At 41.1% G+C, this 15,244-nt stretch overlaps 2 protein-coding genes across 4 annotated transcripts; one reads left to right on the top strand and one right to left on the bottom strand.

Moving 5' to 3' along the window:
• The first annotated feature begins 932 nt into the window (after positions 1–932).
• Positions 933–3,603, top strand: LOC120110899 (pentatricopeptide repeat-containing protein At3g02490, mitochondrial-like). The gene is made up of 2 exons (XM_039126861.1): positions 933–3,117; positions 3,375–3,603. The coding sequence occupies exon 1, from the start codon at positions 964–966 to the stop codon at positions 2,995–2,997; it is 2,034 nt and encodes a 677-aa protein (XP_038982789.1). The 5' UTR covers positions 933–963; the 3' UTR covers positions 2,998–3,117; positions 3,375–3,603.
• Position 3,604: 1 nt separating this feature from the next.
• LOC103712841 (BTB/POZ domain-containing protein At5g47800-like) lies at positions 3,605–15,183 on the bottom strand. 3 transcript variants are annotated; one of them, XM_039126843.1, is made up of 7 exons: positions 14,866–15,183; positions 14,651–14,747; positions 8,261–8,405; positions 7,970–8,039; positions 7,083–7,487; positions 6,128–6,862; positions 3,605–5,756 (listed from the first exon to the last, which is right to left on the bottom strand). In XM_039126843.1, exons 3-7 carry the CDS (start codon positions 8,317–8,319, stop codon positions 5,322–5,324), a joined length of 1,704 nt encoding a protein of 567 aa, XP_038982771.1. In that variant the 5' UTR covers positions 8,320–8,405; positions 14,651–14,747; positions 14,866–15,183; the 3' UTR covers positions 3,605–5,321. The 3 variants fall into 3 exon arrangements, with proteins under 3 accessions (XP_038982771.1, XP_017699711.1, XP_038982782.1); XM_017844222.3 differs by having other exon boundaries at positions 14,651–14,731; XM_039126854.1 differs by having other exon boundaries at positions 5,607–5,746.
• Between the last annotated feature and the right edge of the window lie 61 nt (positions 15,184–15,244).

Genomic DNA, 15,244 nt, shown 5'->3' with positions numbered 1-15,244 from the left:
CAATCTATTTATTGGATGGACTCATCATATGATTAGTCTAATCTAATTGGCTGATTAGCCTATATAAGCTTGCAAATATATGGTGCAAATAGTAACTTGTAATTGATTTCAGATAATTGTGATGTACCTTGCAACCGCCCTTCCAAAATTTGACCAAAAATTATATACCATGTGTGGAACTTACATCCTTGTCTTGAGATCCATAAAGATGCAGGCTGCATATTTATTTTATCAAACAAACTCTCCTTTTTGTTTGATTGATGCTTTAATGACCTCCTATCATGAGCTACAATTCATACATCAAAGTTTTGATTTGGCATTGCACCATACAATGTTATTCTCATGACACTTTCTGATTAAGATTTTTTTGATTTGTTAAATCACACTAGGATATAAGGAAACTAAACATATAGTACCATTATAGGCCGCCAAATACAAAAAAATGCCCTAGAACACCTATATTAACATCCTTAAGCTAGTCATATTTAACTCAATCAATATTTAATTTTTCATAGTATTTCAGAAAACATAGTCACCTATCTATCGTTCTTTTCCAAGTTCAATGAAACTTATGATCAATCTTCTATATTTTGATCCACTTATTAAGATTACTCATTAATTGCGATATTTTCATGCCATATCTTAATTTGTAGCTAAGACAATCAATATCACAGAAAAACATATCCAAAGTGTTTTACATGTGGTGGTCTGATTCGAAGATTTCAACCTAGCTCTTCTTATATGCACTAGATTAGTTGGACTCGGTCACTCGGATTGTATTTTTCATGCAAAAGTATAATTAATCTTAATTTATGAGTTGATTATTGGATTGCATCACATATCTCAAAAAACTTCAAATGCTTTCGTTTCTTTTGTGAACGGATGTTACCGGGTGGATTGAAGGTGAACTTCAATTGCGCGAAAGATACTATATATATATAAAAGATCGGCCGCCGAGCTGTCATGGCGCTTAAACCCTTTCCAAACCCTAAACCTAACTCATCTCAGATTCTCTGGAACCCTAATCTTAAATCCCAACGCCTGCAACGGATAGAACGCCTGAAACACAGCAAGATGAGGAACGGGTGGAAGGCACTGTGTCTCCGGAGCTTTTCTCGGATCTCTGCTCAAAGCTCGAGAATTGGATTCCTAAATCTCCAGGTGAGAGCTCCGGAACCCCAAAATGCTACCTTTCTTGCTCCGTTTCTCGGCCGGCATACTCTTGGAAACCCTAGAGACCGCTATTTCTCGTCGAAGCCGGCTATCGATCGCAAGGACCATAATCACGCCCTCGTGACGGAGATCTTTTCGAAGCCTATCGGTTCTGATGAGATCAAGGCTGAATTAGAGTCCCTCAATCTCTCGCTGGACCAAGAGACTGTGAACCTGGTGCTCTGGGATCTCGAAGGGAGCCCTGAGATCGCTCGGAGGTTCTTTGATTGGGTTTCGGAGAGAGGTACTGTCAGGTTGAACTCGAGGTCATATAATTTAATGCTTGAGATCGTGGGCACGAAGGGCCGGTCAGAGGAATTTTGGGCTTTTGTTGAAATCATGAAGAAAAAAGGGTTCGGTTTATCAAAAGACGCCTACTTGAAAGTCTCAGAGAGTTTCAAAGAGAAGGAAATGGAGAAGGATTTCAATTTGTTGAAGGAAATATGTTTCTTGAATTCCCACGAGAATGTAGTTGGGAGAATGTGTTCTCAAATTTGCAAGATTTTGAGACAAGAGGATGAATCAAGTGAAATCATTCAAAAGAAACTAGAAGACTTGGGTGTAAGTTTGTCATCTGATTTGGTCGTTGCAGTCTTGGAAAGGATTAGCTCATATCCTAAGAAGGCTTTAAGGTTTTTCCGATGGGTTGAGGAAGATGGATCTTTTAAAATCGATGGTAGAGTTTACAATGCGATGGCCAGGGTTCTGGGTCGAGAAGATTGTGTCGAGGAGTTTTGTGATGTTCTTCATAAGATCAGAAATGGCAGATATCAATTGGAGCCAGAAACATATATCAAGGTGTTGGAAAGGTTTCTAGAGAGGAAAATGAGTGCAGAGGCCGTGAACCTTTATGCGTTTGTGCTGGACAGTTCAGAGAAGCCTTCACCTCGGGATTTCATATTATTGTTGAGAAAAATAGTGGTAAGTAAAGACCCAGAATTGAATTTGATTACTAGGGTTGTTCGTACTTTTATAAATGCCGGAAATTCTATGGAAGGATCGGTTCTTGGTACAGTACTTAAATCACTGAGTAGCGTTGGTAAACTAGGAGAGTGTGATAAGATCTTGAAGGCCATGGAAGAAGGAGGCTTTGTAGCAGACAGTTCCGTGCATGATCGGGTTGTGGTTGGACTTGTCAATAGTGGGAGATTCGATGATGCGCTCGAGTATTTAGATAATGGGGAAAAATCCGGGTATAGTTTGGATCCAAAGACATGGGCATCTTTAGTTCAAAAACATTCTCTGGCTGGCGAGTTAGATAAGGCATTGCAGTGTTTCTATAAGATGATAGAAAGAAAGGATGGTGAGAATGTTGGTTGTGCCATTGAAGTTTTGGTGAATGGGTTTTACCAGAAAGACAGAGCAAAAGATGCATACAAGATACTTAAGGATTTGGTCACTAAAAAGAATGTAGAGCCTTGGCACACCACATACAACTTTCTGATTGAAAGTCTGATAAGTCAAGGATATATCAAAGAAGCTTGCAGTCTTCTGGGGTTGATGAAAACCCATGGGTATCCTCCTTTTATTGACCCATTCATTGGCTATATATCCAAGTCCGGAACTGTGGATGATGCCTTGAGCTTTTTGAAGGCAATGACTGTGAAGGAATTCCCTTCAAAAACAGTGTACCTGCATATGTTTGAAGAATTGCTCAAGGCAGGGAGGCATCAGGTGGCACATGGTATACTTTCTAAATCTCCGGGATGTGTTCGTAACCATGCTGATGTCTTGGATCTCTTCTACTTAATGAAGCCAGATGAAGCTACTGCAGCAGCTTCATAGTTGACATGCAGCAGAGGTGTAATGTTGTTTTTTTTCTACAAAAGAACAATTCATCAGTTGGAATACCATTTGGTACTGAATCACATGCAAATCATACAACCGAGTCCTTCCATAACCTCTGTAAGTTCATTATTCCTCAAAAAACTTTGAAAGTTCATTGGTCTCCAGATCCATGTTAAAATGACTGGCTAATTCAATGAGATTTACTCCACTGAATTCCAGTAATAGAATTTTTTTGATTCTGGATTTCTATATTCTTTTTATTAAAAAGAAAGACTTATCTTTTTGTCTATGATTTCCTTGATTTTGAAGCCTAAGCATATTCTTATGCACATTTTAGACAGATTTGATGACAGATTTTTTTCTTATACTATTAGGTTGCACTGTATTATCACTTCAGAGATCTTGTGCCACATCGCTTGGAAATTGATGACCAGAAAGCTGCTGATTAAAAATGACATAATAGAATAATTCCCTTTCATGGGTAATTTTGTGTTTTCATATCTGTATTTGGCTTCATAGGCTTCGTAACTATTTTAGCTATATGGCTAAATGCTTGAGCCTCTGCAGTTTTTTTTTTTTTTTTTTTTTTTGGGGGGGGGGGGGGGGGGGGGGGAATTTATGTACTGCTATAGGATTTGACAGAATCAGGCTAATTTAAAATTTTCCTTGTACCTTTACTAGGCCCAAATCTGTTCATTCATTTGCAGTCTAGGGTTCTTGGGTGTTTAGCAGACCATCACAGCCAAGATTGTTGTAGCCAAGAATGCAATATAATTAGGCACAGTATCAGGGATAACATACTATTTTCGAACACTTATTTCACTATATGATTCAACTCCCAGGGGTTGTGGGGTTTTACTTAACCACGTGAATTCCTAAATTTTATTCTACATGCATTACCTTTTACTGATCATCTGGGTTAAACACTACCCATAGGTAGCCCTTCGGTTATATATATGTGGTTACACAGTTGTTCTTCAAACCAACTCGGTGGATGGTTTTCACATTATGGTCCATTTTCTAATTTTACACCAAATCAAAGCATCGTGTAAAGTTTATACCCATTTTTTTTAGCTCTAGTAATAGAACTTGCTTTTTTCTTATGCGCTTTGCTGTCGCACTCTCTACTTTTGCTATCTAGCAAGACAAACTTATTTGCTTGGTTCATGGAGTAAATAGAAGAGACGTATGTGAGAAACCAGTGCAAACTTGGTTCTTGATGGTTTTGTCATTTCCCTTGCAGCTTCTACATGGTTATGTTTTTGTTACCATGTTTCCTGATTGTTGTGACTCAAGGTTTCCATCTTCCCATTATGTAACCTTTACGGGCCGTCATTTCCTTCTCTTTGTATACTCTAACTTTTTAGATTTTTTCTTAAAATAACACCCCCGCCAACTTAATTACGTATTTTCTCTTATACTTTTAACTAGATGAATTTGATATTTTCGACCTCTACAAGATCAGCAATGCCATGAACTTGGGCTTCTATTGCTGACATAAAAATTAATTGTTGTTGCTGGTAAGAATAAATGTTCATCGGGAACAAAATTAGGAGACCAGGTGGCATGGAATCCTTATCTGTATTTTAAAAGCGTAGTGCCATGCGACTTCCCTAAAGTGCACCAGAACAATCCTCTTATTAGATAATAGAAGGAGAATAAAAATAGAAGAGCAATAGCATGAAGAAACATAAAATAAAATTAAGTGCTGAATCGAACTCCACAAAAACTTAAATCTGAGCTTGCATCTGACTATTAATCTGGATTGATTTGTGTTTGGAGCTTACTCATTTTTGGTGATCTCAAATTTGAATCAAAACTCAATTTGTCTTGTTGACTTTGGATAAAGATATACCATGGATCCCACCTTAGTCCAACCTATTTACAGCTGCGCTGCCTGCAAGCAACTTGATCTGTTGCACTTGGATTCTTTCTGTTTTATATCTTCTATGGTAGCTTTTCTTGGAGTCTTGGAGATCCTCTATGATAATCCTGGAGGAGTACTTTGGACAAAGTAGAAGTTCAAATATCCCTCCTGACTTGTGCAAGACATTTCAAGGTTAAATGATCGATCATCCCTTGCTCACTCAAATAATTACAAAATTTACCTCCCAAACAAATTCTTCATGGTCTCTAGATCCAAAAGAATTGGAAAATAAAAAAAAAAAAATCATGAATATCTTTGCGAGTATTAACAGACTAGGTATTACAAACTCGATCCCCCCTCCCCCTGTCTCTCCTTTTCACCCCTTTTTATTGCTGGGGTGGAGAGGGGATGCGATGCTAATATCATCATCATATTTTTTATCCCTTCTTTAGCTTTATTGGTTGAGTCTGATCTTGCTCCCGGATCCTTCCCCTTTCTCCACTGCTCTCTCCTTGTCCTTCCTGGTCATTCTAGACTCTGATGTCGATCTCCCCATCCTCAGCATCTCTACACTCTTGATCCTTCCACCACCTTGTACTGGCTCTCCTCTGTGTTGAAGCCCTTCTTCTGATCCCTGTCTCAGCCTTCTACTGTCATCTTGAGCGACCCTTGCGGCCGAGACCTCATTCGATGATCGAACGGGAGGAGCCCCTTGGTTCCTGCCGGCGCTGCCCACCCTCTCCTGTTCTACAAACAGGAGGTGCACGATCGTGCGCAAGGGCAGGCGGTCGTTTTCTATTGCATGCGAGCGTGCAGCAGGGGACAGCTTTTGGCAGTTGATCATCCGGCAGAGCCGCTTCCTCTCTGCCTTGCTCAAGTCTGGGTGCTCCTAAGGAGATCAATTTAGAGTTAAGGCATACTAGAAACTACATCCAAGTTCCAAACACTCAGAATGTAAGTAAACGAAGCAATTCAAGTTGCCAAGTTTTCATATTCAACTCCTACTTTCAGAAATTGACTGGTTGGAACAACCACCAGTGTCTTTTTTTTTTTGTTGATGTGGAAATTAAAAACCCACCAGTGTCATCTCTAGAAAGTTGGGGGCAGTAGTGTCGTTGTGTTTTTGTCTACTTATATTGGCTTCTTAATGTTCTGCTTTCCTCATGCCAAATACCTTGATTTTAGATTCGCCTTCTGGAATTCATAAGAAAATCTCTTTTCATATGTGATCAAATTAACTAGTGTTGAAAGTATTATTACCTCAAGGTAAGTATCAATGGCTCGATAGAGCCCGTCGTGCTCTTGTCGTGCCATTTCTGGCAGGGACCCTGCAAGATCACAGAATTTTGACACTGGGAAGTCAGTGTCTTGCGCAATGACTTGCAAGTAGGAGTCGAAGATGTTTGCGACCCTCGCCATTGACCCGAGCATCCTCCTACTCTCTTCTGGAGGCATGGGTCGGCGAAGTTGAACCAGGAAATTCTCTAATACCGCTTCCACTGCACCAACATCATACTCCTGTGGGTTTGAAGGCAGTGGAATGAGCAGGTCGCTCGCTGTTGCTTCATCCAACTGCCGGCCTGATCGCCTAACTAGCTCGGCTTTGGTCGACGGCGAAGCCCCAACATAGTTGGCAACTTTCAGCAACCTTAACAAGAACCCGACAGAGACCGAACCTGGTTCACTGGGAATCATGCTGACGATGGACTCCAGCACGCGCTTGCCCTTGGCTAGGGTTTCTCCGGTTCGAACAGTGGAGCTTTGAGCTACGCCTTGGCCCTCCATTGGGTCTGGGAGGTGCTTGCATGCATAGACATGGAGAGCTTCTCCGATGAGTGCCGGAGGGAGCTTCTTTGTTACCCTGACGGTGGAGATTATCGATCGGAAGAGGTCGAGCTCGAGCTCGGAAACATCCTCAGTCCACCAGTCCTTGGGGACAGAACGGCGATCCTTCTTGGTGTAGCCTGGCCTGGTGTATGTGAAGGACCACGTAACCTGGACAAGAAAATATATGACCAACTAGTTACATGCAGTGGTGCATTAATTGGGATCTTTAGAAGGTATCAACTAGGCTGCTGGTTAAGTCCTGTGGCGTCACATAGAAGACTGCTAGCTCTAGATAGCATGTAATGCCCCTGCAAAGCTAAGTTCCTAATAGCGAACCATATATTGATGAAGAAGAAGGAAAGAACCTGGACTGTGAAAGTAACCAAACCTTTGATGGGTCTGCAAGGATTTTTTCAATGATGACATCCATGCATGGCTGCACAATCCTAGGATTATCCAACCAACCTGACAGCTTCCCTACAGACTGGAGCGTTGCAATTGGGTCCTTCCAGCCCCGGAGGACGCACGATTGGAAGAACGACTCGAGCTTCGCAATGACATTTCCCTTGGCCACTGACTCGGTCATCCGTAGGAACCTGGCTGCAGAGACTGCCTGCGCGAAGTTGTGGGCGCTGAGATTGATGGTGATTCCGTAACAGAACTTCGCGCAGAGCTCAAATGCTTCTTCCCCCCCAGGCACATCGTGAAGAGCTATGGGAATTGGTTGGTCGGAATCGTCCTCAGCGTCGGAGCAAAGGCGTTGTAGGAGGCCACACTTCAGGAGAAGCGGAAACTACAGTTCAAAAGACCCTGAAATCAAAAGCTTTGAAGTAATTGAAACATAACAACATTGCTGATCTTGTTATAATGCGCGCATCGATGGGGTCTTGTACTCGAGTTGTATGCTAGATTAGGCAGAATAAAAAAAAAACAAACGTTAGTTTTATGTTAAACGTTAACCTCTGCAGTCCTAGAGATTCATTATCCACTCATAAGGGCTTAAAGTAGATACTTAGATGTTGATGATGATCGTACGATCATGCTCGTTATTAAGCTTGAAATGTGGAGACACCTGACAACCAATTGGAACGATCTTTTACAAAATATATTAATAATGCCACTATTCTTTTTTTTTTTCTCTATAGTTTTCTTGCCTCGAAGTTCAAATGTCTCCAAATATTGAAGTTCAAATACCCTTGTCAATATGGTCTTGATCCTGAAACAATGATACTGCGAATGTGTGTTTGTGTCTGAGAGAGAGAGAGAGAGAGGTACCTTATGCAATAGGTATTTCGTGCTGTTAATGTGTATGATAATGTCAGTTGGTACATCCGACAGCACTGATCTGCAATACAAGTATAGATTTTTTTTAAGCAATTGTATATAAATGTAATTCTCTGTACAGTAAATGAATATTCCTAATCAGCTTGTAATTAAAGATTTTTAAATAGAAGTTATATTCTTTTAACCAATTTCTTTGATTTATTACTCGTTGAATAAAATAAAAAAACCAATCCATTCCTGCGGTTACAAATTAATCTCATTTGGTAATGAAGCATCGTATACCTTACGGCTTCTTCTGTGTAGAAAGTGTCTGGCTTTGTTCCAAGTTTCATGTACTTCATCTTTACAGCTTATCTTTCCTCCTAAGAATGACATAAGCTTTCTTACTGTCAATAACTGACCTTATCTTCCTTTGTTGTCGTTAAACCTGGCATCAAGGCATGATTGGTTAACATGTTAGTTCTCCATCATCTGTTGTTGCAGTATAGATGCAGAGATATGGGGGAAAAAAGGTACTGGTTGTCATACTATTTCTGAAAAAAATATGCACTTGACTGCAAACACAATCTCCTGTACTGGCATAAAAAGGTGCATTGGACCCTTTGTTCGCCCATTCAGTTTGTCAAAACTTAGATGTTTGACGAGTTCGCTCTCGGGGCAATGGAGAGGGGAATAGGAAGAGGTTGGAGAGGTCTGTAGGGACCGACAAATATGGGATGTATGGAAATATGAAGTATAACTATTCTGACAGTAGCTAATGCTGTTACCATCGGCAACAAAGGAAGTGCAGGAGCTCGAGTTGCTGCCTTGTAGCTGGCTCTAACCACTCTTGACTCTTAACACCTTCTAGCCACCTTTGTTCTGCGCCGGTGTCAGGAGCACCCCAGATCAAGATTTGCTGTTTCGGTACCGAATTCATACCAATGCCACAGTAATAACTATATCGATACGGTACAGTATGGAGTTTTTTCGGTATTGCCGATATTCGGTACGCCATCTATACTGGATACCGATACCGAACCGATATAGTACGGTCCGTCCGTCCGTCTAGTTCAAGCTGGTACAGTGAAGTATGCCCCCAAACCTCTCTTTTCCATTTTCTTCCTCTACCAAGCCAACACCCATCCTGCCTTCATTCACCCTAACAGAATCTCCAAACCTGGATATCAAAGGCGACCTGTAAACCGTAGTAGCGCATTTACCCATTGTTCCTACCCCTCGTCTACCCTTTGGCCGGGCTTCTCTCGTCCTGTTACTTGGTGGCAAAGACACTCCTTTAAAAACAGGGGAAGTAGGTCATCATCAGAACACTCGTAGGAAAGGGCTTGTTTGTTTCTATTGTAGAGGGGCAGGACACTACTTGAGCTTCATCCCAGCCTGTACATAAATAAACAATGGTGGTTAGGGGGAGACCTACTAGAGCTTATGCTTATCTTCCAATGAACATTGAAGCCAGAGCCTTCTTTAATTTTTCCTATGTCACTGCTTTGTTGGAAGGAAAGAGGCCTCCGGGATGCTCCCAAAAGGAGAGCGGTAAGTGATACGATAATTTCCTTCGGTGTTGTGCAGCTGGGCTCCAGGAATCCAAGCTTGATTGGCACCAGATATTATTCGTTCACTGTCCGGTGGCCAAATTGATGCCTGGATTGCTGTTGATGCCTCTAGAGGGATACTTCCTCCAGGAATCCAAGCTTGATTGGCACCAGATATTATTCGTTCACTGTCAGGTGGCCAAATTGATACCTGGATTGCTCTTGATGCCTCTAGAGGGATACCTCCAAACTGACTTCCAGAGATAATCTAAACACAAATCGAGGGAAGTACCTATTGTCAAATGCCTATTTGCCATGAGATATGGAATATGCTCTGTCAGCAAACTGGGAGTTCAACAACCTACTGACAAGGCTTTGGACCACCCTGTTCTACTTGGAGAATGGAATACATCACAAAGGATTTGCAATCAGCTATCTTCATACCAGTCGCAGTGATCTCATGGGTATACTAGAAGAAGCACAACTCCAAGATTTTCATTAACAAGAAGTCCACTGCTGCAAGTACTGCATACAAGGGTAGTCTTTTTAATGATTAGTCATTGCTCTACCATCAAAAAGAGTTGCTAGGGTTTCTCAAGAGTTTGGATGATGATAAAGGCAGCTTCATCTCTTCAATAGTTTCTGGGTGATTTTTTTTACCTCCCTTAAATCAGAAGAATTAAATATTTTCTCCAAAAAGAAAAAGGGAGAGGGATGACACTTTTTTTTTTTTTTTTTTTGCTAAGGGAGAGGGATGACTTTGTCCTCATAGCATTTGCTCTTTCTTTATTTCGGCATAAAATCCCAATTCTAAAAAACTTTTTATCTAAAAGCTACCAAATTCTATTTTTTTATTAGCAGCGGACTGGTAAAACTGGATTAATGATATTAAAAAAAGAGAAGCGTTTACACCATCCCTGAAAAATTATTCTCCCTTGCTGCTCTCTATGTTTAATGGGTATCAGTCCATAACCTATGTAGACTAGAGGACACTGCAGTACGAATTCATTGGGGCTGACCATAGACCGATCATGGTGCTTGTGATGTTTGTGATTAGATTAGAATTTATTTTAACATTTATCCTGATGAGAACGTCAGGGCTTAAATGAAAAAAAATATGTGAAGTGAGGATTTGTACGGGCGTGTGTTTAGTTCTACATTAGTTATTAACTGGATAGATCTTGGAAATTAAGGGACCTCAAAAAAAATATCTTCTGACTAGCTATTTTGGATGAGGTACTGGATTGTTACAACTAGAAATCTAATCAACTCATGCGTTCCTATTTTTGTTAACAAGAAAATCTGTTTCAACATAAAAGCCACAAAGTTATACTCCAACAATTACCGGTTCCTTACGACAAAATTCGAGATATCAGGGATTTGGAATTGGATCCACCACCCAACCTTCGGTGATATCATGTCACCTCTTCAAAGATAGTTGGACCCTTTATCAAAACAAAAAAAAAAAAAAGGGGATAATTAGACCCACCACCCAACCTTTAGTGAGGTGTGACTGGAATTGTGGCCCAGACAACCTAACCATCACCCGTATAAGAATTAACATCATGTTGGCTACATCAGTGACAGAGGCTGCCTTGTTTTAACCTTATTATGTGAGATACTTTTTTGCAGACAAAATCTAAAGATAAGGATTTTGAGGAGTTTTGGGGTCCCCTATATATAGGTATGTCGTGGTTAGCTCTCTACATGTCATTTTACTGCTAGGAGGAAAAGGCCAAAGGCAATATAAAAAACCAGATGGGACCTTGAAGCATTGCTGTCTTGAGAAAGCCCATCATTTACCCAACCCCAACTAAAAAAGATGAACATATGAAAAGAAAAGGAGCCCATCATCATATGAGCTCGTGTTAAATGATTCAGCCAGAGATAAAAGAATGAGGACGGAAAAGTTTTCTTCAAAGCTAGATTTAGATGCCAGTGGTGGGGTTTAGAGAGAGCAGACCCCATGCCACTTGGTATTGTGTTACTTTGGGATGGAATAGTACATAACCCAGCTCTCATCCCACGAGGATCCCATCATCACCTTCTCACCTCTTGGGTCCCCATTCCCCTCATGCAAAATAGTGCCCCTCCCAGTATCAAATGGCCTTTCCGCAGATGAGACCATGCTGACATGAGCTGGAACCAACTTGGTTCACCGAAGAGGCATTTTGAGCTGCTCGACTTGCCAGTTGCTTTTGAGTTTTCCAACAGTGCTTCAAAAGACTGCTCATGTATACCGAGAGACGAACAGAACGGCAGATTAGGTTGCTTCTTTTGTTGCTTATCATTTAGAAGATGTTCTATGGATATGGCCTAACACTGCCTTCATCTCTATGTCACCTTATGGGCTCGTTTGGTTTGTGGAAAGCATTTTTCCTCTTAGGAATATGATTTTTGGAAAATAAATTTGCGGGAAGAGGATGCCTAGGAAAGTACTTTTGACATGTTTGATTGACAATAGAAAAGTGATAAATTTACAAAGTGCTTATGTTTGGTTCGCCATCCACTTTCATGGGAAAGTTACGTATAATTCCTATTATGCCCTTAATAAAAATTAGGTCTTTAATGCCTCTTTAATGCTTCTTTAATGCTGAAGGGTCTTTTGGGAAAAAGTAAAAATAAAGTTATTTCCGCCTAATGGGAAAGTAACTTTCTCATGTTTCTCATGGGAAAGATTTTTCCATGAAATGTGGCAATCATATTCTCATGGGAATATAACTTTCTCGTCTCTCTCCTTTGAAAACTCCAACCAAATAAGAGGCATCTTATTACTTTTTCGTTGACCACACTTTTTTCTCTTCTTTTCCTACGATCCAAACTAGCCCTATATATATATATATATATATATATATATATATATATATATATATATTTTGCCTCTGCCGGTAGCACTCATGCTAGAAATAAATAAATAAATAATAAGAAAAAGGTGGAGGAGGCTTTTTAATCCTTTTTCATTTAACGTGGACGGCATATGATTCTGGCCGATCATATGCACGGCTAGTGCTGTAACTATTTTGAACTTCAAGGGCTTTTTGGAATTGAAAAATGGTAGATGGTGCGCTAAATTCTTTGAACGTCAGGGGCATTTTGGAAGCCCTTCGACCCCTAGCCCTGATACCCTACCCTGGTCCCAGAGGTGTAGACGGTGGTGGGAGGCGACAGCGGCACCGGAGCGGGAGGGAGGAGGGAGTGGAGGAGGCAAGCAAGGAGGAGGGTCTTCTCAGGGAGGGAGAGGGAGCGGAGGTGCGATGGAAAGAGACCTAGGAGCTTTCTGGAGTCATGCCATCCTGGCTGCCGCTGGAGCTCTTCTCCTGCACCACCACCACCACCACCACCTCATATCCTAGTCACCGTGGTGGCCACGACGGCCGCGCTCAACTTCCTCCCCATCACTGCTGCCTCGCCCACGGTGGCGCCAGCTCCATCGCCCCTGAGCCGATTTGAAGTCCCCTCCGCCGGTTCTCCTATTCCCAGCTTCGTCATGCCTATCTTCCGCGGCATCCTCCCCTCCGGTCAAGGGATCGCCTCTCCCCCTCGACGGTGGTGAGCATGGCGCCGTCTCCAACGCTATCCTTGCCCTCACCTCCCCCCAGCTCCACCAAATCGGTGTTTCCAGCTGTAAGGCTAGCTACCTCCATCATCTCGCCTGCCTTCTCCTCCACCACCTCCACTCCCTCCTCTCCTCCCTCTTGGCTGCCGCCGCCGCTGCCACCGCGCACAGCCTCCGAGGAAGAATCGGCTTTCAGAACAAAAATATTAAAATATTTCTTTTGAAAAGATAATAACAAAAGCGAGGATGGGCCAACTTTCCTCTGACTTGGTTCGGTCAAGTCAGAATAGAAAATAAATAAAATACTTTTTTTCAAAAGATGGTGAAAAAGTGGAGAGGTTGGTGACATATAGCTACCATGCTGCTAATCTGTTAAGAATAAAATATTCTAAATATCATAATCTATTGAATAGTTTAGATATCTTCTAACGTAAAAAATTATAAAAAGGGTACCCTAGCAAAACCTATTGCCTTTTCTTTTTTTAAAAAAGGAAAAAAGATCTGTGAGTTACTTTCAAGTTCAAAGATTTGGGATTAAAATCTATTGTGCTCCAGAGCATGCTTGCTCATGGAAGTTGGTATTGCTAATCAAATATAGGCATTACAATTTTAAGTTTAAAAATGGGGGGAGAAAAAGAACGAAAAAATCTTCATGATCTGTTCAAAAATACGCTTAATAAACACCAAATTTAGAGTATTCTCAACCTTGTCCTGTCTATATGTTCATGATGAATGAATATAATTTAAAATTAAGACTGGATAATTGGAAATCAAAAATTGAAAACTCCAGAAATTGAAAGCAGATTCTACTTTCCTCTATCTAGATCACCCACCTAATGAATCCTTATCTAGAAGAGATGTGCAGATTGTTATCATACCGACCATCTCAGATCTTCATCTACACTGAGGAACATATATACCTGGGATGCACTGGTCCATTAATTTAAGCTCAGAGGAAACCAGTTGAGACAACCTGATCAACTGGTCCACTGAAAGATGGTATGTCCGCTGATGGACACAAAATCTATATAAGTAGCTATTTACACCATGCTATTTGCTTGCAGAGACTTCATATCTGATGTCTCTCTCAGAGACATGGACATAAGAAAAAACTTGTTAGGGTTTTCAACAGGCAGATGATCAGCAAAACAAAGTTGGTTCATCTGAGTTTGGAAACACCAATATGTGAGTAGGCTGAGAATATTGCCTAAAAAGCGAAGGAAAGAAAGATTAAGTGGTTGTTATGGTATGACAACCACATCGATCGCATGGATGGCAGGGCTGCTGTTTGACAGCCAGAAAATTTGTCATATGGTAAATAACAGCCTATAATTTCATAGCCTTCCAATACCACCACCAGCAGCAGCGATGACAACAAAATTAAACAAAAACATGAGGCATAATATAACTTAAATATACACAGATAAAAAGAGAAAAGTACTGTTGAGAACTGGCAAAGTAACTGAAACATGAAGTAGCTGTGAGAGTTTTGAAGGAAAAGAAAAAGTTGCTGTGTGTGGGAGCGAGCGAGCCAGCGTGCATGATAGAGAGAGATCTTTTAGACTTGAACGTACAGAAGCTTACCTGAAGTGCAGAAGATAAGATGGTTGTCAAGGAGAGACGCTCATCGAGATCCCCAGTCCCAACCTTTCCTCATATCAGTTCCTTCAATTGAGATAAGCTGTAAATATATCATAAGATATTTGCGTGGAGGGGGGGGGGGGGGGGGAGGAGAGAGAGGGAGGGAGGGAGGGAGAGGAAAGGTAGGGAACTTGTCCAGTCCTACATGCATAGCCCACCTGAAGTATAGGTAGAAAGTAGGTCAAGGATTGCTGCCAAAGGAGAGATTTCCTTCAATCGATCCCAAGATAGTCTCATACAGATTCCCTTCATTTGAGAGATGAGAGAGAGAGAGAGAGAGAGAGAGTTGTGCTCTACCAGTTAAATGGGTGGCCTATTAAGATGATTACAAAACCTATACGTAGGACTCTTGTTGCCATTGTCAAAGGAACACCATAAGTTGATTAAAAGAAAGAAGAAAAGAAAAAGAAATGGGGAAAAAAGGAGTGGCAAGAAACGATGGCTACGAGACTACTTGGGCAGATTTTTGTTGTGCTCATATAACACACCAACATTATACCATTCTATTGTTCATCTGGGTATCATGAGCTCATTGAA

This window comes from Phoenix dactylifera, chromosome 1 (genome assembly GCF_009389715.1).
Source record: "Phoenix dactylifera cultivar Barhee BC4 chromosome 1, palm_55x_up_171113_PBpolish2nd_filt_p, whole genome shotgun sequence".
In the NCBI taxonomy this organism is placed as follows: domain Eukaryota; kingdom Viridiplantae; phylum Streptophyta; class Magnoliopsida; order Arecales; family Arecaceae; genus Phoenix; species Phoenix dactylifera.
This window is presented reverse-complemented; position numbering and strand designations above follow the sequence as displayed.

Bases quoted from the DNA above. Each gene is read 5' to 3' on its own strand.
- LOC103712841 (XM_039126843.1), bottom strand. From the start codon at position 8,319: ATGAAGTACATGAAACTTGGAACAAAGCCAGACACTTTCTACACAGAA. The intron at 6,863-7,082 runs GTTTGGTTACTT...TTTCTTGTCCAG, and splicing joins TCCTTGCAGACCCATCAAAG to GTTACGTGGTCCTTCACATA. The intron at 5,757-6,127 runs GTAATAATACTT...TGATCTCCTTAG, and splicing joins CCATTGATACTTACCTTGAG to GAGCACCCAGACTTGAGCAA.
- LOC120110899 (XM_039126861.1), top strand. From the start codon at position 964: ATGGCGCTTAAACCCTTTCCAAACCCTAAACCTAACTCATCTCAGATT.